This window comes from Metopolophium dirhodum, chromosome 6, assembly GCF_019925205.1.
Source record: "Metopolophium dirhodum isolate CAU chromosome 6, ASM1992520v1, whole genome shotgun sequence".
NCBI lineage: Eukaryota > Metazoa > Arthropoda > Insecta > Hemiptera > Aphididae > Metopolophium > Metopolophium dirhodum.
This window is the reverse complement of record NC_083565.1, coordinates 25618382-25643912: the sequence shown is the minus strand read 5'-3', so window position 1 is coordinate 25643912 and position 25531 is coordinate 25618382. Positions and strand designations below refer to the sequence as shown.

Below are 25531 nucleotides of genomic sequence, written 5' to 3'. Positions count from 1 at the left end.
ATATTTATATCGATCTAAGTCAGTGAGGCCCAACCTTTTTTTATTTTTTCGGACCACCTGCTATAATCGAAAAAATATATATATTATATTTAATAATAAAAGAAGGAAATTTAAATACCTTGAAAATAATGGTATTTTTATATATTTTGTTTCAACTTAATAATTCAATTTGGGTAGGGTATCACTGATCTAAGTCATTATATGTGGTTTTTAATACTAATTATGAAGCAATTTGCTATTTTGCTTAGTAATCAATTAACACAACACGTCTACTTTAATTATTCACGGACAAAGCCCAAATTATAAAACATGTTTTAAAATAATTATTTAACTTTTATAATTTACATTAATATATAATATGTAGAAATATTGCTAATTATAATGACCATAGATCTTCATTTAACAATAGATAAGTATATTTGTTATTTATATTATTTTTAATGTTTTTATATATTAAGTTAAGTTGGGTAAATGGAAAAAAATATTTTTAAATTTCCATAGTTTATACAATCATTAGTTGTCATAATAATTTATTGTTGGCGATTTCTGCATTATTATCTAATTATAAAACTTCTGGTAATGAAAATGTCGCAATTGAAAGTTTAATGTACTTACCTAATATTTTTCGGAAAAATGAAAACAAACAAATTTATTAGTATGCAATCTGTAAGAATGACCTCTGGGTAATTTAAAAATATTTGTCATTAGCATTGATTTTATAATACTTGAATGTATGAAGTACATATATTTCCATTTGCCCCATATATTACCTACATATTGGCTAAAGGACAAATTAGAATTTTTTTTTTAGTTTGGATATATTATGTTATCACCACCCATTGATGAGAAATTACAACTGCCCATTTTCATTTACCCTATTTGACCCTATATAAGGAATTTCAGTGATATTTTTTTTATGTATTTATGCAAACAACAAATGTGATGAGTTTTAAAATTAAATATAGTTAATTTAAAAACTATATTATTATTATTTACAACCATTGTGGTTTTTGGCTCTGAAAAAAAAATAGCCGTATATACTTGATCACATTTCACCAAAATCTGGTCTACAAATTGTCTACAAAATATAAATACAAATTATATTATATTTATATTATGTAAGAGCTGCATAAATGAGTATAAATCCATTCTTTATGAGCGTCTGCGGATTCAGAATAACATAATTCGTCAAAATACGGAAAATTTCAAATTATTTTGAGTTTGAAATCCATAAAAAAAAATTCTATTTAGTTACCTATAGACTAGGTGTATATTCTAAGCTGAAAATCGTTATGAATACTGAACAATTGAGGTGTAGGTATACAAAATATAAATATAAATAATATTATAATATTATTTACTTACAATTATTAGTGTAAGCATAAAGTGTTACCTGGCGTATTGTATAGGCAAAATAAGTACATCACTGCAGTGTTCAATATTATCCATAATCAATACATTTTAGCTCGTCCCAACTTCGTTCGCCGATAGAATGTGGTTGCTCGCAAACCAAACTATATATCGTAACCCACCGTAAAAAACCCAAATACTTTATTTTACTTAGCAAAAATAATGATATTTTAAAAAGTAAACTACATTGCATAAATACATGGTTTTACAATTAAAATTTTTCAGCAAAAATGTTTATCAGAGTTAAATTTTTAATGCCAGTATTAATAAATGAAAAATGTTGTAGGTACTTACGTAGTGTATCGCAAGCGTCCGTAAATTATATAAAAAAAAAAAATCTTGATTACAACAAGTTAGGTATTTAATTTGTCAGGTCTTCCAGTTACACTCTTTAGAACTAGAATCGTATAATGTTTTTGAAATTTGAAATTTGAAAGACATTTTAAGCTTCTAATGCATTGTCTATGTTGTTCCAAAAAAGAGATTCAAAAATCATCAATATCTGGGCCCTATTTATAATAAGTTATAACTAGAATAAGAGACCACTCCACCATACCTAGACCTATATATGCACATGTCTACACGTTTATAAATCACATTACACATTACTGTAATTAATATTACGTATAACACACACACTCATTGCATACCTAATATATTTATGAGGAAAAATATTTCAATCACAGCGTTATCATTGAAAAATTATTAGGTATAATAAAATTATATCTACTCAATTTGATAAATAAATTACCTTAATTTACGTAATAATAATAATTGTTTTATAATATTATGTAGTTTTATTTTACTTTTAAACGAATATAAATTATAATCTATAATTTAAATAATACGAACAAAAAAGGTGTACACCCAATACCCTATGTGGCCGTGGGTTATCCAATTAAAAAAAAAAAAAAAAAAACAAGATGCTGCGTGGGCGACGGCTTGAGTTTGTGCGGTCTGGTTTTTCGACCAGTGGCGTCATTTCAGTATTCAATTGAGTGGGGCAAAGGTTTTGACCGGCCCGAATGGCTAAAAAAAACCGCTTGCTTCGCTCGCAACCACATAGGTAATATATATTATCTCTACTTACATTTTTTTATAGTACCCTTTTTATTAACTAGGTAACATAATTTTTAAATATAAAGTAGCAGATATTTTATGAAAACAATATCGTATAAGTTAAAAGTCTCCAAACTATTATATGGCAATATTTTTATTGATAAACAAAAATATTAGTAGTTTATTAGGATATCTTCTTTTTTTTTATTTTTGAAAATATATCAACTGCATTATCTATAAATCAATAATTGTACCTGATTCATCACTTATAGGCTATAGCCTACATACTCTGCCATTACTCTAGGTATACGATATATTCATAAATTAATATTATCTTAAATTATAATATATATATTTTTTTTTATTATTTGCTTACCGGCTCGAGTTTTGTCTGCTTATTAAACATATCAGAAATTATTTTCGATTCTTGTGCAGTTTGCGAAAAGTTTATATTTTTAGCCGCACCACCCATTTATTTTTTTTTTTAAGTCATATTTTTCCCAAATTAAAAGATTAATGTAAACACGCGTCACGAAAAAAATGTATTTTAATTTAGGTAGAATAAGGTACCTATTCAACTAAATTAACACAATACGCAGAATAGTTGAATCATACAAGACTGTCGCGAGTTAACTGAAGTCCGTGATCGGTGATAATTAATAAGAAAATCGGTTGTTTTTGTTTTTAGAATTTGTATTAATTTTGGATTTTATCTAAATAATTATCTGATACAAAATATTTATCTATCTAGATAAATTCGTCTCTATACAAAAAAATGAAATACACTTTTTATTGTCAATTTATTTTTTTTGATAGTATTAATATTTAAAATTTGAATTGTCGTCATCTCAGTAAAAAAATTGTATCTTCGTAATAATATCATATACTAGGCACCTAAAATTTATTATTGATATTTTCGTTAGGGGCCCAGCTTATTAGTGCTCAAATATACCTACATTTCATTGTTATCTTGTGTTGGTGACTCGTCAACAGTAAATTAGTGGAAAAATGATTATAATGATTTAGTTTATAAGTTATAAGTTTTAAAAGTTATTTTTAGGTAGAGTAAGCTACTCAGTCAGAGCTATACCGCGTATTTAATTGTGTTTTCCTAGTTCCGACGTGTATTGTACCGATACGGGTCAACTGTGTCAGCCAACTGCAATGGGCTTGAATTTTTAAATAGGTTTGGGTACGATTGATATTTTAAGTAATCGAAGCTATATAAATCTTTATATAATTATCATTTATCAGTAAACTGACGAGTAATAACATTATATTTGTATTTAACAGTGTACATCGTTTACCCGGAATTCTGCACATTTGAAAGAGTGTTGTGTTGTAGATGTTTGAAGAAATAATATTATAAATTAATTTTATAGATAGCATATTGATCTTTGATGTATCGTTAATGTTATAAATAATTCATATCACAGCTGTCACCTGTATATAAATTATATTATCGTTATGACATGATCATAACGTAAAATAAAATGTTCTCTTATTTATTGTTTAGTTTATTATACTTATGCAATGTACATAGTATACATGATATTAGATGTACTTTACATAATAACAATAATTGTTTATCTACTAAAAGAAATTTAAATACATACTAAAACTGTTGTAAAGGTTCATAATAATTAAAGTTTACTATGACGAGTGGTTTAAAATAGTTTTTTCTTGATATTTATACCTAATTTTGTAAATGTTTTTTCAGTTATATCTTAGTTATCGATTAATAATAATGTTCACAGCTAACATTAATTTAAACATATAGCCGGTGTTTATAGAATATTGAAGTCCTAAGTAGTATCTAAGCTGTACTCTCAAAAGTTTGACTTTATAGTAAATATTTAAAAAAAAAACATCTTTTTTTATCTAGATAAAAATGTATTTATCTTTAATCTTTATCTATATATAGATTTGAATTTAGTTATCTTTTATCTTTATCTAGATAAATTGTCATCAAAAAAGTACTTATCTCATCCCAACAATAACCATCTTGATCCAATTTTCTAAAAGATAAGATATTATATGTTGAAATCAAAGCACTTCTTCTGCTAAAAATTTAGTACACAGGATAAAAAAAAAAAACAAAAAATTAAAAATTAACACCATTTTAAAACCACTAATTAAAATTTAATGAGTGTAAAAATATCAATTATATGTAGATATTCTATTTACTCGAAAGTATATACAAATTATATATATACAAATCACATATAATCTCTGCAATGCACTAACAAAAAAATAACCAAGTACATCGTGTTTTAATGATATTGTTTATTGATAATTTACATAATCAGAATTAACTATAAAAATATTACTATAATAATAGGTATACAATATTTTTTCAAGAATATATTAATAGAGTAAAGTTAAATATACAGAATTTTAAGAAATAAAAATTTGAAGGTAAGTAATTTTTATATAATATAATATATTAGATGCATAGCTGTGTTATAGATATAAATCTGTAGGTGGAGGGGAATTTTTAATAAGAAAAATAATTATATTCAAATTAGACTATCTATTGCTATTATACATGTTAAATGTATAATAATACATTTAACAATTAGAAAAAAATAAATATGTACCTATGTTAAAAATACAATAGGTTGGAACTAAATAAAAATAGTTAGTACCTAACTATAAAATATTTGTAACTACATTATAAAACAAAGTAAAATATTATATAAACATGAATAGTTATTAAAAAAAGGAAATATTATATTAATATTATTACTATTATAGAAAGTAAGTAGGTATAATGAAAACAAATAGTAAAATAAAAACAAATCTGTTATACCTTAGCCCCCAATTTCTGAAGAAATTTGTTTAGTGAAGGTAGGTTTATGACTTGTCATACATTGTATGAATATTAAAAAAAAGGTTTGTAAAATAATCCGCACATACTCTCAGATTTGAGCAGATATTCAACATTAAAAATATGGACATTTCCAAAAATACATAAAATATTTTTTAAATTGTAAGTCATAAAATATTTGACAGCAATAAAATATAACTAAATTTGTTTCGCATAAAATAATGTACCAACTACTAACAATCAATATACATGGCTCGATAGGACTTTAGATAATATAAGAATGGATAGGAGGCCTTTCCTATTTAACAAAATAAGGGGTCGCGGTCTGAAATATGGATGAGAGGGACACTGCTTTTATATAGTGCTCTCACTCCAGCAAGGGGTTATAAGTTCCGGTGGCCTATCCATTCTTAAAATATTATCTATAGATGTGATCCTCTTTCTGTGCCGTTTATTTTTAAAGTGCTTCCATATCCAATCGTGTTTCATTAGATTTTATGATTGAATTTTAGGTATCATTGATTCCATATTTTACATAGTACTTTTTTCAATTCTCTTCTCATGTTAATTTTCTTGATCAAGGAATTAGCAGACTATGTAACGAGTACATAACTATCAGATATTTTGAATCTGAAAAGACAGTAATTTAAAAAAATGTTAGAAATCATCTGAATAGTATGTATAGCATGTTATTTATAACATGTTGATTACAGTGAATAATACTGGTACTGCTCAATAGGCAACGCTGCAGTTTTAATTCATATTAACTTTGTAAACTTGCATTCAATGTGTAAAATAATCTAATCTAACTCATTAAAAATAATATGTAACTATATTTGATCAAACTATCATCTAAATTTCATAAACTAATTTATATTCTAACTTAGTTCTTTTTTATATTTAAGTAACTTAGCTTTAACTAGTTGAAAAAGTGAAAATAACTTTTGCCCAGCTTTGCCAATAGGTAGGTATTTATTTTAAAATGTTATCCTTTATTAGATAGTATATATTAGTTACTAAAAGATAAAGTACCTACTATAATGGATTTTTCTACAAGTTTAAACATATTTATAATATTGTGAATTTGGTAAGGTATTAAAAATTAAACAAATCGTAATAATTTATCGTAGTATTATGATTTTTGTTATAAGGAGTGTCTGGATATTTAGTTTTGTGTACCAGTAAAATATACAAAATACTATATTTTATACTATAATTTATGGAGTACTTACTATTGGTTAAATCTCGTGTGTTGGCATTATTATTTATCCGTTCATTCAATATTTTAATGCGTTTTACAAACACTTCTTCAATTTTTATAGTATATTCTGTTAAAATCAATATATACCTAGAATTTAAAACAATACTCATTAGTTATTTTGACTGAATACATAACAAATATTATTATTTAATAAATACCTAATTTTATAGTTTCAATGTTCACAGAAGTTAGTGTCACAATAAAAAAATTAATGTTAATTAATTCTTGCACAATGTATTTGGTAAAACCTTTTCTACCATATTCTATATTCATCATGAGTGAATTTTTTGACAAATGAGTGAATACACTATGTAAAAAATATATTATAACCAATATTTTTGAATCTGAAAAATGAAAAACTTATAAAAAAATTTCTATTTTAAAACATACAAATAAATATTAGCAAAAACATTTAAATTTAAAATCTAAGATCACCCACCCTGGTTTTTTAGGAATATATCATATTTCATTGGTTTCATATTGAATTTACCATTTTTTTTACTATGGAATATTATTATAATACAAAATATTAGTACAATAATACCTACCTATTGGAAATAATTTATTTGTAATATTATAACATGGATTCTAGATTTATTCATATAGATATTAATTCATATAGATAATTTTGTTTACATTACGTGGCGCATAAACCGATAGTGTTCTATGCATAGAACTATTAACTATAGTTTATAGGTTCTATGATAGCCACGAATTAAGATATACTTAAGGTATATCTTAATTCGTGATGATAGCACCACAGGATATATTATATTAATATGAATTATTATGAAATTTAATAATTATTTAATAATTTAATCGAGAAATACGGGTTGCCAACGATTAAAATAATTTAATCAGAATAGATATAGTACAGAAAAAAAAGAATTCCATCGTTCGATCGTTTACGTTGGCATTTCCGTATTGTTGTCCGCTTAAAGACATTTCTACAATACAACTGCCAATTGTCTAATTGTCTTTGTCTTTGGTATTCCAAAATCCAATACGAATTTTTAGTGTTTCTGTTTCACCTCGCATTGAGCTGCAATTGGGCAGTGGCAAGTGGCAACGCGTTTTCCGCTTGGTGCGACTCAATATCTATATAGGCAGGACGAATAACGCGCAAGACATGGAATACGACAACTTTTTCCACTACACCACTCGGCTGCTGTTGGCCGACGTGATGGAAGACGTCAAAGTGGAACTGTCCAAGCATTCCAAGCTGAAGTCGGCCAACCGGCAGTTCATGTTCACGCGCTCACTGCTTCGGAAACACAAAATGCTGGCCTCGACGTTGGATATGGGCTTTGAGTACGATCATCCCAACGTGTCGAAGAGCCTCCGACAAAGTGGCAACGCGTTATTCAAGGCCGAGTTGTACGAGGAGGCCGCCGACATGTACACCAAGAGTTTGATGGGCAGCAAACCGAGCACCGAGTGTTACGCTCTCGCGATGGCCAACCGATCGGCCGCGTACTTCCACATGGGCAAGTACGAGCAAAGCCTGAAGGGCGCGCGTATTGTCATGACGGCCAATTACCCGTCCAAACTCGCGTACAAGCTGTACGAGCGGGCCGGCCACGCAGAACGCAAATTGGGTTTCATCGAACGGGCGAAGGAGAGCTACGCCGTGTGCCTGGCACGACTGGACGAGGCGGACATGTCTGCGGAAAACAAGCGAAAGTTCAGGGCGGCGGTCGAAATTTCCGCTACCGAGTGCGAGCAAGTGCTGACTGAGCAGAAAAGAACGATGAAAACACCTGGCGTCGAGCAGCTGGTTGGCGGAAGAAACGAAAATATCCCTGCACTATCGGCCTTTGTGGAACTGAAAATGTCCGAGGATATGGGACGCGGTGTTTATGCCACCCGCGACATTTACCCCGGTAAGTGAAATTATGGGTAGGTAAGCCCTCGGTTAAGCCATAATATTATGCGTACGGCGTACCTAAGATATTTTTTGTAGCAAACGGTAAAAAGTCTAGGGTGCAGAAATTTCGAGAATAAATATTTTTTATTATTTTAATTGGGCACCATCCCTCCTACCTACATAAAATTATTTGTTTTTCAATTATTTTATGATTATTTAACAATAAACTGTGGTAATAAATAGTATAGTTTATGAAAGCCATGTTTAATGTTTATGACTCTTATAACATATTATGGTTATTCTAAAAAAAAAATCCTAAGGACAAAAAAATAAATAAATTAGATATCACCAAATCATTTATTTGCATTAGTAACTGATGAGATGAGTGATATAATGCTAACCGGTGTCCAAAGAAATTGCTCATCAATATTCGGTCACTATCATACTAGCCACTAGGTATACAAAGATTTTAATAGGAAACAAATTCCTGTCGACTGTGGCCAGTAGTACTAAGTTCAGTTTAACAATGTTATTTTTTGCCGTCTTACTTTTTTTAACTGATATCATTTATAAACATATTTTAGAACTTGACAAACGTTCAAAATAAATAACTAAAAATGAATGTTCCTGGGTAGTTGTACTTATGTTAGGTACCTACCTGTGAATACTTTTATTTATCAAATATACAAGACATTTTTTAATGAACAATAGTTATCTGCAATGGAATTATATTATGTGCCTATTCATTTTTAGGTGATGTTGTGGCCATAGACGAACCTTACATTTGTGGGCCTTCTCGAGATGATACAGAAGTTTGTCATTATAATGGTTGCCTAAAGTTGGGATTTGCTCTTTTTCGCTGTCCAAAATGTTTTTTGGTATGTTTTTTTATATCTAACACGTGAATGTACATATTATAATCTATTTAGAGTTATTTAATATTTTTAAAAAAAAATTAGTCCAACCATTAATAATTTTTAACCAATCTGTCTATAGTCTACATTAGGTATATACTTTTATAAATTACTTAGTAATTTTTTTGATTTATCTGCTAATGTATATATCTTTAAACACTACATTTCTACTATGTATACCTATTATTATATATCTAAAGCTTAATATTAAAGAATAGAAAATAATATATAAATATACTTTGATCAGGTTTATTACTGCAATGAAGACTGTATGAATAAAGATTACAAAGATGGACATAATGTGGCATGTCCAATTATATATTTCATAAAATCAACACCAGGAATCTCAAGAATGAATGAACTTGCTATGAAGTGGTTTTTAAAAGACTACTTAAAAATGGGTTTAAAAAAATATTGTTCGATAGTTGATAACTTTTCTGAATCTAAAATTGATCCTATAACAAGGGGTTTTGATGAGATTGGTCAATATAAGTCTGATAATTTTTTAACCGCCTATTCTTTGGATAATAAGGAAAACAAAATGCCAATGGATGTCTTGTTTTTTTTTAACTGTATTGCTGTTGATATGTTGCATTATTTGATATTAAGTGGCTTCAAAATTCCAGAACGGTATATGGGTAGTGTAGGCGCTTCATTGGTGCGTATTTTAACTGTTTTAGATTTAAATTGCAGAAAGTTAAACATCAATGCCCCTACTGTATCTTTTCATAGAGATTGCCGATTTACTCTTGGAATAGCATTAACTTTGTATCCAACCATTTCCTTGTTCAACCATTCTTGTGATGCAAATATTAAGCGGAGTGGAGAAATAACTGGTAGAATAAGAGTTATGAAAGCAGTTCAACCAATTCCCAAAGGAACTCAGGTGATTATATAGATAATTGTATCATTATTATTATTATTTTATGTTTCTCTGTTGGTCACACGCCACATCGTAGCCGCTACTATAAAAAATATTCTAATGGGTATAAGTAATAAAAAAATAATTCATAACCTAAAATTACCATAACATTTGTATAGTGATAATAATGAATAAGGACTGCAGTAGGTAACGTGGGGTTGCAGCATGTTTATCACCGCTCTCTCAAATCACAAAAATTTGAAAATTATTTTCAGTTTTAAATTCATACAATTTTTATTTTATACAATTATAAGATTTTAAAATTGAATACAAGTTTCCTTATAAGTTTGTCTAACTTCATTTAAAAAATTGTATTTATTTATCTTAAAAAAAAGTTAACGATAAGTCAAATTAATTACTAGGTTTTACGTATCTAATATATTTTTATTTAGTGTGATAACTGACAATTATATTATTGAATAACTTTATACCTTATATATTTGTTTTATTTGTTACCATCTAGTTATGCTGTACTTATGGAATAACTTTTGATAAACATGATAAAGAATCAAGGCAAGACTTTTGCAATGATCGTTTTAACTTTAAGTGCTACTGCCAGCCTTGCATAAAGAATTGGCCAACATTTAATTTTATACCAAATCACGATTCTTTATTGTATGATACATAAATACATTTTATAATTGTAATTATGTTTAAATATTATGATTTTTATATGCTTATAGAACTTATATTCTGAACCCTAGTATGGCAGATATTGTGTCATCCGAGTGCAAAAAGTTTATGGAATTTACAAAGTCAGTGGAACCAAAAGATCATTGTCAGCATTTAAATTATTTATATTCATTTATTAAACTGTTGTATGCTAATGTAGAACGACCATTTGCGTTATATGAGAATTGCCTTGAAATGATATGTAGTGCTCATATCATGAGTCAATTACTAATCTAATATATATTTGTGAACAATATCTATGAATATTGATTGATATCTTACTTTTTATAATAGCTGGTTTATTAATAATTAAGTAATTTTTAATTATATCAAAATTAGTCATTTGTGTTAAATTATTCTTATAAGTGATTTATTATGATTTAAATGAATTATTTTGCTAATATTTTTTTTATTTACATCAGATTTGTTAATTATGTTACATTATATTAAAAAGATAAGTTTTTGTTATTGACTAGATTATTAACATTATAACATTATATTTGTATTCACTTAATATATGTCTAGATTTCTTACAACCCTATGGTTAAACTCTTAGTATAAGGTCTATGCTTACAACTACAACAGCAAATTTGAGGAAAAACTACATCTGTATCAAGTAAAAAATAGTCATAGTTGAAACACTGATCATGTGAGTACAATGATATTATCATATTTTAATAAAGATGATACACGAGAAAGAGAACTATAAAAAAAAAATGTGGCATGTTGGTGGTGGTACCATAATAATATACCTACTATATTATAATTTATAATATAGTTTACACATTTTCATTACAAACTAATATAGGTATCATGTTAGTTTGTGATCTCCATAAAAATTAAATAACACTATCACCAGTAGCTACCTACGCTAGGGCGTAACTGGAAGATCCAAAATATAAAAATACGAAAACCATGACCTTGAGTAATTGTTGTATAATTGGGCCTTTATTACTAAATACAATAAGTGCAATATTACAATATTTGCGGTCTGATCCATATTATTGTATTATTTTATATAAAAACACAATAATTAACAATAGTTTAAATGTTCATAATTATAACTTTATAATTAAAATATAAAAAACAAACATAGTATTTTAACGTAGACAGTGTTATACTGTTATAGCCATATTATAAATTATAATATATGTTCAATATTTTTCTAAATATGTATATAAATCCACAACTATTTGGATTTCGTTCACATACTTCCACTTTCTCAAATTTAGTTGCATACCTATCATAAATATTTAATGGATTCTAATATTCTATTGAAAAAGGTGGTCAGGTTGATGCTATTTGTACTGATAGTACTATATTTTTAGTAAAGCATTTGACACGATTAACCACACTGTAATTGGTTCGTAAATTGGAATTGATGACTGCTGGCACGTCATTTAGGGGGGGGGGGGTTAAAGCGATTGCTCCCCCCTCCCAAAAAAAAACCACCGTAATATAGATACGTTTAATTTAACTTATAATTAGCATAACCATAGTCCATAATATCTTATTAGTTAATTAAGTAATTATAACCATTATTACATTTTTTATTTTGATTAGCTCGTTCTATTTGTCGTTAATAATTTTTATCATCACTGTTCTGTAACTATTATTTTGTATCATATTTTTTAACATAATTTTTATCCTACCAATAACCCACCACAACTTTCCAGCAATCTAAATTTAAGAAGTCACATGATTTATGAGTTCAGTGCCACTGCTTATTTACCGTAGCCGTTTTTAATGGTCAGTATATTACGGACAAAACTAATATTTATTGCTATCGATATGATATTGTCGACAGAGCTGGGAACGACTAACAGCCGATTTAACTAGTTAAAAAGTTAAGATTAATATTATTTTTTAACTGAACTAGTTAGTTGATTTTCCAATCAACTTGGTTATGGACCAGTTTAAACGACAGTTGAAGTAACTGAGCTTTTCTCAGTTGATTTGAAAATAGTCCATTAAGTAAAAACATTTTTTTAAATTTATTGGTCTAATAGGTATAATATGTAAAACATTGATATGAAAATAAACATAAAAATAATCCAAGACTGTAATATATTACAAAATACAAACATTTATATTTTATAATAATAAACTTAAAATTGCCCGTCTATACGTTTGTTGTCGTATATTTTTACGATTTTTGCTGCAATTTTGGCTTTACTAAGTATAGTATATACACAAAATTAAATAATAAACAATATAGAAACCCAGCCAAACCTTCGTACGAAGTATGTTTATATTCTCTTAGGAAATAACAATGTTCTGCTTCAAAACTCATACGCGTTTTTTCCGTTGTCCAGGAGATTAGGTACGCTATTTGTAATGTTTATACGTCCCCCCGATTGCAAATTTTCGTCGACAGTACAGTTTTAATTTTATACGAATTATTTTCTACTGAAAAAAAAGTTATTTTAGTGTCGCTTTATACCAATTATTATAATTAATATATTATAATAGTTCAATAATGTGTGTAGGTATATTTTTTTTTTACAAAATGCAGTTTTAATAACACATTTAATTTTAATTTAAGTTTGAAAATAACTATAGAACCAGAACAGCAGTACCTATTAATTGTGGAATGACGAATACGACTAAATGATATACGGTTGCTATGAATGTGCTTTTGGAAAACTTACGATCGCCGGTAATATCTCACAATCACATATTATAGTACCTACCATCGTTAAACTGCAATACTTACATTATATTCTCATCGGAGACATGAATGCATTGTTTTTAAAATTATGTGTGTTTTATATTTATTAGTTTGTACATCAAAACTATTCAAAACAAATTAAAAATGACTAATAATTATATTAATTGTAGAGACTAGAATTTTTTTACCGAATACCTACTTGTTATTGCTTTTTTAGGACAAAATACAATTTTAAAAATATTTTGGATGTTATTTGAGATAGGCATATTTGATTGTTAAACTTATTTTTATTTTTCTCTCATCATTTACGTATATAAAGGTAGTTACATTTTATTTGTATAAATAAAAATCTTGAAAATTCTATATAAGATCCCCTTAATTTGTTCTCATAACAGATAAAAAATATCGAAAACACATAACCATTTTAACATAAATATTACTATGGGATGTTTACAGATATTATTATTTTCTAACCGATTTTGCGTAACGCTTTGTTTATCACCACAGAAACGAATAAAATGTAAAAATTGCCTACCTAATTCCCACTAGATAATAATATACAATTAATGGATACAATTATTAATAAATAGCTATTTACGATTCATAAAAACACCGATATGTGTTTATTTTATAATCTAGTTTTGTGCCAATACCTAATGTTTTTATTTTGTTGGAAACAATAATCTAAAAATTATTAAAATTAACGTTTACCAATTATAAAATAACATCAATAGTACATTAAGTACTGATTGTCATATTTTAAAATTGAAAAGTGTACAAATTGTAGAAATCAGAAAAATTTCGTGATATCAATATATTATTATGTAAATTACTTATATTGTGTTTGGAAATAAAATAGTCCGGCTACAAAACTTTTACGCGTTTTCTTCGTTTTCCAGTAAATATTCTCCGTAATGTTTACATTTTACGCGTTCGGCTGATTGCGAATTTTCTTTCATCGTCAGTTTAGTTTTGATTTCGTATATAATATTGATCATTCTTTCGTATACAAAAAAGTCGCTTTATAATAATAATAAATAATAGTTCAATAATTTGTATATAATATATATTTTCTAATACGCGATTTTAAAACAGTTCATATTAATAATTTTAGTTAAGAAATAGGTAACTGGTACAGCCGTACAGGAAAGCGGAAACAAAAGTATTACCCATGACCTAACCTTCAATAAATACTATGCTGGCAAAATATTATGTCTGTTATTACTTTCTTTTTATTGATATAATAGAAACCAACTTATCTTCACTGTTTATTTATTATTAATATTTATACTGTTTCAAATTTGTCCAAAACACTTTAAAATTAAATAATCTGATGATTCTGATGTACATATATTTTTTACTTTCACGAATTATATTTATATTTTTCCGATTGCTGTTTTAATTTGTAATATTTCTTAGTTAAATTCTTTTTAACTTTATTTGCTATCATTTAGTTTATGAAGGATTAAAATTGTTCATTTTTTTTTATTTTCAATATAAAACCATTAGGTACATAGTTTTAAATTTATAGATCCACAAATTAACAATGAACACAGTTTTCAATGAACGAACGCTTTTTGTATTTATCAGAACACGGATCCGAAATAGTTGTATGTACCTCCCTCATTGATTCATAATATCTTTTTTAAACAATATTATGGAAAAGTTTTTCAGTAGGAGTGATAGTAAAAAATAGTATGCAGTGTCAAGTTCAAATATCAAAAATAATGTGTAGATAATGATTAGATTACTAGTTAAATAAATATCTAGATTAATACGAAAATACAATATTTCATTTTTATCTAGACAAACATGAAGACAATTCTTATTTATCTAAATTGATATCTTACATTATTAATTAATATTAATTGTATTGATGCTTTACATGATATTGGATTATTGGCTGACAAATGTAATTAGGGGAGCCATAACCTGGAAGGCTTGTTAGTTATTTTATATCAAAAATATATTAAAGAATAAATATGCTTATAAAATACATATATTTTATAATATATTTAGTAATTATTAGTACTTACCAATTTCAATGTATGACAACAGACAAATACATGTACGCAAAATCATGGTTGAATGACATAGTAGGTATATCCCGAGTATTTAAGGCCGGATGTAGAGATTTGAACACCCGGGGAGGATTTTAAGGACGCCCTATTTTCAGCGAAAATAAACTACCTATTTAAAGGTTCGTGTTTTATAATCAACTCCATTCTATAAAAACTATTGAATTAAGATTTTCTGTATACATGATAAGTGTCATAGATAATCGTTAGACATAAAATAATAATTAGCCTTTATTTAAAAATAGAAAATGTTTTACTAGAAAAACAATTTTTATGTAACAAATTATTAAAAAGTGTTATAATAAATTTTTATTTAAATAATAAATATGTTAAAACTTTAATTTTCTTGATTTGGTTGCGGCAAAGTCATTAATCACTAAATAATAGTCAATCGTCTTCACTGTTTCTTTTTCGATTGATAATAATGATAAATGTGTGAACCTGAAGATAAAAACTTGACAAAATTCATCAAAATAACGAAAAAGCTCATAAAAAATGTTCTATGTAATCTAATATTTGAAATTTTTAATCCAAGATTCCCCTTAAGTGTTTATATATTTAACAAAAAAAATAAAAAATTTCAGACTTGAAATTTTGATCAAATATTTATTCTGTCATTTTTTATAACATTTTTAAATATTTTGACAAGTTTTGAGTTATTTATAGACATTTGAAATTTTAAACTGTTTATTTTTTTATGCTATAAACGTCAATACAATTTTATTTGTTGGGTCAAAAACCTTGAAAATCTTATACCAAGGTTCCTCATAAGTAGTTATAATAGCAGTTGAGAAATAATAAAAATGCAGTCACTATTTTTTTATAAGTATTTAAAGTTCATATGTTGACTTAAAAACATTTATGAAATAGAAAATGTACATATTTTTTAGTAGGTAGTTAATAATGTATAAAATGTTCAATTTTTATAGGTAAAGATTGAATATTTAAAAAAACTATAAATATTAATAAATATTTCATAACCAAAAAATCTATAAAATATATAAACCTTGTTAATTTGTACAGGCATTATAAGTTAAATTAGAGTCATATTAGTATTATAAGTTCAAATTTGGACAAAATTACATATTAAAACCAGAAATTATGATTTTAGTTATTTTGTTGAAATTTAAAAATTAGTGGATATATTATGAAACTTTTAGAGTTTATTATTACATTTTATACCTACGTAATGACATTTTAAAATGTATTTTTTTGCTAAAAATGAATTTAACCTACTCTTGTACCAATGCCTACTATAGTAAAATAAATTACTGTGATCACAATAATATCATCAAATATACTTAGTAGTATGACAGACAGTTTTCGCTCAGAATCGTTTTTCGTGTACGATGATTTTATATCATACCTACACCGTTGTATTTACTTATCAAACGAATAATATTATTTAACAAATAAATTATCATGATACGTCATGCTCGTTTAATTTTTTGACTTGCAACTTTCTAAAATCTCAGATGTCTTATCTCCTATGTTATATTTACACATTTTTTGATTAGCTAACGCTTAGAGCGTTACCTGTGATATTGACGGATGATTATTCGGTGACTAGAAAATTTTGGTGATTGAGCTGTAGATAAAAATTGTTCGCGGTGAATCGTCTTCGTATTATTCTTGATTTTTTCATCTTTCATAAGTTTGCAATTTTGCGTTGAACTTTGGATCGTATATATTTCTCTGCACCCTCCTTTCTAAGGTCTCCTTAGCCATTTGCTGTCTCGTTTGATCAGTGACAATGTTTCGCTCGAGGATGTGATTATTGGTCGTAGATAGCAATGTAGTGTATTTGAGTTAATATGTGACAGTAGTATTGAAAGTTCCATTTTGCTATAGTAGCATCGATTTCCAAATGCTATTCGATTGTAGATTGTACTGTCGGCTCGGCTAAGGCGTACCCGTATGAGGTGTGGAAACGGTCGTTCGTGCGCGACAATAGATTCTCACCCAGTACATACGAACACACAAAGGCGTCAAGCCGTAGACGTGTCGCGTGTGTGGCAAATCGTTCTCACGGTCGGAAGACCTGATCAGGCACCAGCGTACGCACACCTGAGAAAAACCTCACAAGTGCCGCTGGGACACGATCTCAAAGCACATGCGGAAACACATGTGAACCCGCCGTCGCCACCTCGCCAACCGGTGATAAAATAACAAGTTTTTTTTATTTTAACTCGAAAATGAGAAACTTTAGGGACTTAACATTTTCATTTGACATTTATATTAGCATTTACTATAAATTAAATACCAATAACAAGACCATGAACACTTACTGCTCTCGATCACCGTATTCGGACGGGTCATCAATCTCCTGTATTTTATGTGTTTCTCTGCTACATTCATTACAAAATATCGTGATTAATATCTTTTAATTTAAATTAGTATACATTAAAGTTACATAATCAAATCCTAAAATATATAATTGTTAATTAATAATTATTAAGTTAAATAACATAATGGACATTAACAAATTACAGAATTATAAGAATTACTTCTATGTCTACACTTGTTATCGGTGCATTTTTAAAATAATTTAAAAAAACTGTCGCTTTATTTTCACGCTACCGAAATTCGTAAAACTTCCGTCGTACAATATTAAATATTAGTCGCGTGTGTCTACATAATTAGTTGGCACGATAATGTAGTCGTAAATAAAATACATTTGTATATTCAATTCGTTAACCGACTAACACAAATACAGAGCGGAGATACCACCTAAACGTCGATGTAGTGAAATTGCATATACACAACGCCGGATAACATATGTTGATATTATACTATTGTTAAAATATTATTAAAATTAATGTAACAAAAATCATTTTTATTCTTTTGATTGTATCATTTATAATTTGAATTAGGTGTTAAATATAACTTTTTTTCTTTCGATCTATCGTACTGTAATTATAAAGCACATAAGATAAAAAGGTGGGTAAGTGAGTGTTGCTCTGCTCTACAGTAGGTTACAAGTGAATTGTTCACAAATGGATTGTGTATTTGTGTTAAATTTGAATTCAATGATATAATATAATTTTATAAGAAAAACGATTCTGAGCGAAGACGGTTAGTCAGCCTATAATATTACCAAGTATATTTTATGATATGATTGTAAATAAAGTAATTTATATATTATAAACTATCTACGTGGAACCTTGTTTTACATTTTAAGTTCTTAGCTATAAAAGTTGAATATTTTATACATTTTTAACTACTAAATAATTATTAAATTTTAAATTTATAAAATTTGTCAAAATTCGAACTTTAAAAGCTTATAAAAAAAAAATCCTTTGTATTTTTAATATTTTTCAACTACTATTGTAACAATATACCAGGAGCCTTGTATTAAATTTCCACGCATTTTGGTCAAACAAATAATATTTATTGAATTTTAAAATTGTCCGTAAACAGCTGAAAATGAGTCAAAATATTTTTTGAATTTTATGGTGTATAGAATATGATAATATAAACGTTCAGTTAAGTTTCATGATGTATGTTCTACATTTATAAATTTTTGAATCCTAACAAATTAAGAAAATTGCTACATGAGAAATCTAGTCAATATTCAATGAATTTGTATGAATTTCCAACTCAAAATAATTTGCACATTTTCGTGAATTTTAAGTGTTTTGTCAAAATTTGATTTTTACCAACAAATAAAATTTTATTGATATTTATAGAAAAAAAAAATTAAAAAAATAGAAACTGAAAAAGTCCGTAAACAGCTCAAAACAAATAAATTTTTTTGAGGGAAATCGCATGTTTATACGGTAATTTTTTTAGAGTTATGACAACCTCAACCTCATCACTCATGTAAATTTGAAAAAAATTTTTCTTTTTATATTTTAATGAATATTAGGTAGGTTAAGTATATATTTATTACAAAATTAATATTCAAAGATATCGAAGTTGAGAGGAAGTCCAAAGCTGTGTCGTATTCTGTGTCCTTCAGTCAAACCTAGTTGGACATTGAACGATAGTGTGTGGAGATCGCTATACGTAACAGGTAAGACGAAGCTCAATATCATTACAACCAGACATCAGTTAGGCCACTTTGGCCACCATTGTGGACAAAAATCATTGACGGAATCTGAAATTCTGACCAAGTCAACTATCAACCATAGTTTTGAGTCTATGACCCATCCAATGATGGATCAGACCGGCTTTCCACCGAGCGGTATCCGACCGCTGTCCACTGGGAGCGAGGCAGTCGTGTACACCATTGTAGGCCGGGTACAAGACTATGGCGAACCAGGTTATACGTTGCGTGGTGCACCACCAGGTTAATTATGCGGGCGCCAAGGTACACCGTGTTAAACCTAAGTAACCAGGATACACTACGCGGTGCACCGTCTTGGTGTGTACCTCGGTAGCACGATTATACCGCCCTTCTGCGAGTCAATCAGTACCGTCGCCAATTGGTGATAATTCGGTTGACGGTACGTGAAAAACGTCTTTCCTCCGAGCGGTATCTGATCGCTGTCCACTAGGTGCGAGGCAATCGTGTACACCATTGTATACCGGGTACATAACTATGGTGAACCAGGTTTTACATTGTGTAGTGCACCACCAGGTTAACATTGCGGACGCCAATAGGTACACCGTGTTAAACAGAGGTACACCAGGGTAATACGCTACACGGTGCACCGTTGTGGTATGAATACCTTGGTAGCACGATTATACCACCCCTGTGTGAGTCGCTCGGTACCGTCGCCACATGGTGATAATTCGGCGTGTAGTCCGTCTGAAACGTCGTCGTATGAGTCTATAGACTCTCCTGACACGTGTTGATGATTAGACGTCAGAGTAACAGTTGCCGCCGTGATGGTGGTCAAAGTCGCCTAGTCCGTGGCTGTTATACTAATTATAGTCCGCTTCGTCTTAGGTTTACGGAAATTAGAAGATTCTCATTTGAAACCTACGACTTAAAAACATATTTGGCTAAGTAACAAATCGAAACCAGCTGTATGTAAAAATGTGTGATTACACTACCTTATAAGGTATAGTAAGGTACTATAGTACCTTACCTATATAATATGACCATTGTTTTGTAAATGTGTGCGAAAAGTCTCGAGTCGTACGTGTCACGGTAGGTACGGGTAAGTTGTAGGCATACGTACAAATACGTTCAAATTACATATATTTTATTAATCATGTTCAATCATTGCTATAAAAGTTGAACATTTTATACATTTTTACCTACAAAATCATTTTAAAATTTAAAATTTGATAAATGTAGTCTAACATTTAAATTTAAATGCATATAAAAAAAACTGTGTGTTTGTATTTTAATATTTTTCAACTACCTACCATTGTAATATTATATCAGGAGCCTTGTATTAATTTTTCACGTTTTTTGACTCAACAAATAAAATTGTATAGAAAAAAGGTGGGTAAGTGGATGTTGCTCTGCTGTACAGTAGGATCACTGTATAATGGATGGTATTAAAGTTGAATTCAATGATATAATATTATCATTTTATACGAAAAACGATTCTGAACGGTGGGTCATTGTTTTAGTAATGGCTCTCAAACATGACTTTAAAACTTCCGGCTTGTAGTTTACGTACTGCCTGTATTTTATTTAATTATATCAAGCTATGATAAAGACAATATTACTAAAAAAATTACGATTATATGGATTACATACACAAAAACTTGTAATTCGTGGTTGGCCCGTCAGGATGGTTACCGCTCTGCTGTCAAGCAGAAGAGCGCCTTAGGGGGTTTCTGTAAAGGATGTTTGGATTTGAATTCAATGATATAAAATCTTTGTGTATTTTTACATGAATAACGATTCTAAGGTAAAACGGCCAGCTTAAAATACCTATAATATTATTAACAAGTATATTTTATGATAATATTGTCATTAATGTAATTAATTTTAATTGTACTCATTATTACTATAGTATGTTGAATTCATTTTTGCAAAAATAATGTAATTTTAAAATATCATTGCGGGTATAATACTATATTATAATAGTATATAAGTTTAAGTACTATTGCTTTATATTTATTTAAATAGCAACAAAATAACTTAAATCGTTTTTCTTCCTTTAAGTATCTAATTTCGTCCGAATTTGACTTCAAATATCTACAAAAAAACCATGTTTATATATTTTTTAGATTTTTAGTTACAATATGAAATATTTATGTGATACTTTGTTTTAAATTTTCAATCCTTAGCCATAAAAATGTAATATTTTCTAATTTTTTAACTACAAACAATTTGCAAATTTTCGAGACTAATGAACATTGTCAACATTTTATAAATGTTATCAATAAAAAATTAACTTACACCATTAAAAAAAAAAAAATACCGTAAGGGAGATAAATGATGTACATTACATGTTGTAATATTAAGCTTTAATATAGTTATATAACTTGTTAGTTCATTATATTATTTATTTTTATCTCAAAAACAACTCGGCAGCAAGAGGCCTTTAACATGTCACAATTACTATTTACACTTATTATACATTATATTCTTAGTTTGACAATATGATTAAATTTCGTCGATAAGATTAGTTAATTTTAGAAATGTCGTCGTCGAGAGTTTCGGTAAAATTGTCTTTTCGCACCTATTCTTATAGATGGCATTCCATCTGGATATGTTTGATGCGAGTCGTTGGCCCCGAGGTTCGTCTTTTGACATGTCGAGATACCCATGAGTAAGCCTAGTGTGTCTGATTCTTATACGATATTTTTCTTATTTATTTATTTATTTATTTTGTGGTCTGGTTATTCCAGAATATATGCCATTTTTTTTTATTGTGTTACTCAAATGTAATACTTCAGTGTTAGGCTGAGGATTTTTGGTTAGGTGAATATTTATTTTGTAGTTTTATTGGATGAGAAATTAACTATCTAAAATAATAAATGGTTATTGATACGGTCCGTCGATTCCCGACGTCCCGTGATCGTAAATAATTGTACACGTGGTTGTTTTTTTATGTACAACTTCGTCTGTTTATTGTGCGATGTATTATATATATTAAATAGAAGGGAGTTGGTTTCCGGGCCGAGCGGTTGGCTTACAGAAGCGAGCCGCAACGGGCGGTATCGCACCTGTAGAGGTGCAACTTAACATACAAGTGTCGGGATTTCTAACTTAATATAATAATGAAAGGGATGAGTCGGAATCGCTCTCCCACGGTCTTTTATAAGTCGTGTTCGATTTGATACCGACTCACAGTGATGCCGGTATCACTCACAGTGATGTCTTAGCAGGCACACTGAGGATGGGTGTCATATTGGTGGTTCTGATAAGAACCGTTTTTTGATTGGTCGCGATGGTAGGTCGACCGTGGATGTGTTAGTAACAACGCTGATGGTGGTGTGCGTGTTCGCCGACACCGGATATCACCTTACTTAGCGAATGTTCTCGCTGTTATGTCGACGACGGGGTAGTCAAGAACTGTATGCTCGTCGGTTGTCGCCTCGTATAACGAGAGCTTCGCCGCGGTGTGTCTGGTTCCGCCCGTGGTGTGAACGGGAATACGCCGCTCGTCAGTTGCCGCGTCGTACAATAAGCGCTACGCCACTACACTGATGATGTTGTCCGTGGCCCAATGCGGATACGTCGTGATTGTCGATTGCCGCTCCGTATAACGAGTGTATTCGTTGCTGTGTCGATGGTTTCGTTTGTATCGGTGGGCAGGAACTCGTGTATTGAGTGTATTCGCCGCCGTATCGATCACTTCGTCTGTAGTTTCGGCTGGATTGCTGTGCTGGTGGTCTTCGGGTCTTCGTTTCTTCGTTTTGTGGTAGGTATTGAAGGTATGAAGAGATGTTGAAGACTGTGTCGATTGCTTTGCTTTGCTTTGCTTTGGGAGGGGTGGCTATGCCGTTTACTATTCCAGGCTTGTGCCTCTACTAGTGGATGGATTTTGGGGTTGATTGGTAGGTTCAGTTATGTTAGTCAGTCCAATTTAATGGGTATGGTTTGAGTAAACGTTTGGTGGTTGGAGGGGAGTGGGTTTTACCTAAGAGGCGGATATGATCGTATTCGGAAAAAGAGTTTTTGTAGAACATTGTTTTTGATTGAGAGCAAATGGAATTTTGAATAGATTTGAAGTTGGCTGATTTTAAAAGGGCCGAGTTTCTAACGATAGTGGGCATACCGGTTATCGTGCGTATGCCGATGTTTTGGACGGATTCAATACGTCTCCAATGGGAGGGGCCGATAAAGGGTGCCCAGGAAGAGCCAGCATATGTAAGTATAGGGGTCACGTAGAGTTTAAGTATGTTAAGTTTTGTTTTCAGCGGAACGGGACTGGTACGGTTAAGTAAGGGGTAAAGCATACCACGGACGCGGGTAGCTTTTTTGGTTACGTCTTGAATGTGTTGGTTGAATGTAAGTTTACGTCCAATCGTGACGCCTAAGTATTTGGCCTGTTTTGACCAGTTAACGGGTTGGTTATCGATGGTTAGAGGTGGAATGTGGGTTGTATTAGAACGCCCGAAGAGGACTCCTACTGTTTTGGTCGGGTTTATTTTGATTCGCCACCTGTGGAACCAGTTGGACGCGAGGTTGAGTTGGTGTTGTAGTTGTATGGTTGCACGTTTGGGGTTTTTGTTACTAGTGAAGAACATCGTGTCGTCAGCGAAGAGTGAGAGGTTGGCTTTAGGAGTCGTTGGAATGTCGTTAATGTACGTCAAGTATAGCGTCGGTGAGAGACAGGAGCCCTGAGGGACTCCTGCGAGTACGTGTCTGGTAGTAGAGAAGGAGTGTTCGATTTTAGTGGTAAAAGTACGGTCGGTGAGAAAGGATTGGATGATTTTTACGATTTCTAACGAGATGTTGAGTTTGGAGAGTTTGTAGAGTAGGCCTTCGTGCCAGACGCGGTCGAAGGCTTTCTCCACGTCGAGGAAGACGGAAGCAGTGTTTAAGTCGTTGTTAAAGTTTTCGCTCAGTTGGTGGGTGAGTTTGGTCAGTTGTAGTGTGGTCGAGTGTTCGGGTCTGAAGGCGAACTGTTCGGGACGGATTTTGTTTTTGAGTTTGTCTTGTAGGTGGGTGAGGATGAGTCGTTCGTAAATTTTGGACAGGGAGGAGAGGAGGGCGATTGGTCTATAGTTTTCGGGTTGTTTATGGTCTTTGCCAGGTTTGGGAATGGAGATGATGACTGCTTTTTTCCAGGCAAGGGGAAAGTAGCAGATTCTGAAGGCGCTGTTGATGATCCGAGTAAGGGACAGTATAACGTTGTTCGGTAGGAATTTAAGAGCCGTGTTGGTGATGAGGTCGTCACCTGGGGCTTTCTTTTTGCGAAGGTTGCGAATTATGTCTTGTATCTGGCCGGGAGTGGTAAAGAGGTTAGATCGGGTGATGTCAAGGCCTTGTAGGTACTGGGAGTGAGTGGTTACGTCTGGTAAGTCGGGGCCGGGGTTTGTTTGAAATTGACGTTCGAGCGAGTCGGCTATCAGCTCTGCTCGTTCGTTGGCCGGAAAAACTAGGCCGTCGGGGCCGGTTAGTGGGTGAGATGCTGGACGTTTGTGTAAGAGACATTTGTTGAGTTTGTATATTGAACCGTCTTGGTGGTCTAGTGAGTTAAGAAAGATGTCCCATTGGTCAGTGTTGTGCGTTGCGAGTAAGGTACGTATGAGAGATATTTTGGCGTTTAGTTGTCGTTTAATTGTCGGGTCGCGGTTTATTTGCCATTCGCGGCGTATACGGTTTTTGTCTTGTATTTCCAGTTTAATGTAGTCTGGTACTACAGTGGACGGGTGTTTGCGTGTCGGTACGTATACGCTGGATTCAACCGCTTGTTGGATATGTTTTGTGAGGTTTTCGATTGCCAGGTCGATAGACTCACGGTCGTTGGTCGGTTGAGTGGTTGAG

The 25531-nt window shown here is 30.4% G+C and overlaps 1 protein-coding gene across 1 annotated transcript; it reads left to right on the top strand.

Annotated features, from left to right (window-relative positions):
- Positions 1 to 7689: 7689 nt before the first annotated feature.
- On the top strand, positions 7690 to 11172 carry LOC132947573 (SET and MYND domain-containing protein 4-like). Its single transcript, XM_061017870.1, has 5 exons — positions 7690 to 8443; positions 9181 to 9305; positions 9589 to 10227; positions 10727 to 10878; positions 10947 to 11172. Exons 1-5 carry the CDS (start codon positions 7690 to 7692, stop codon positions 11170 to 11172), a joined length of 1896 nt encoding a protein of 631 aa, XP_060873853.1.
- The last annotated feature ends 14359 nt before the right edge of the window (positions 11173 to 25531 follow it).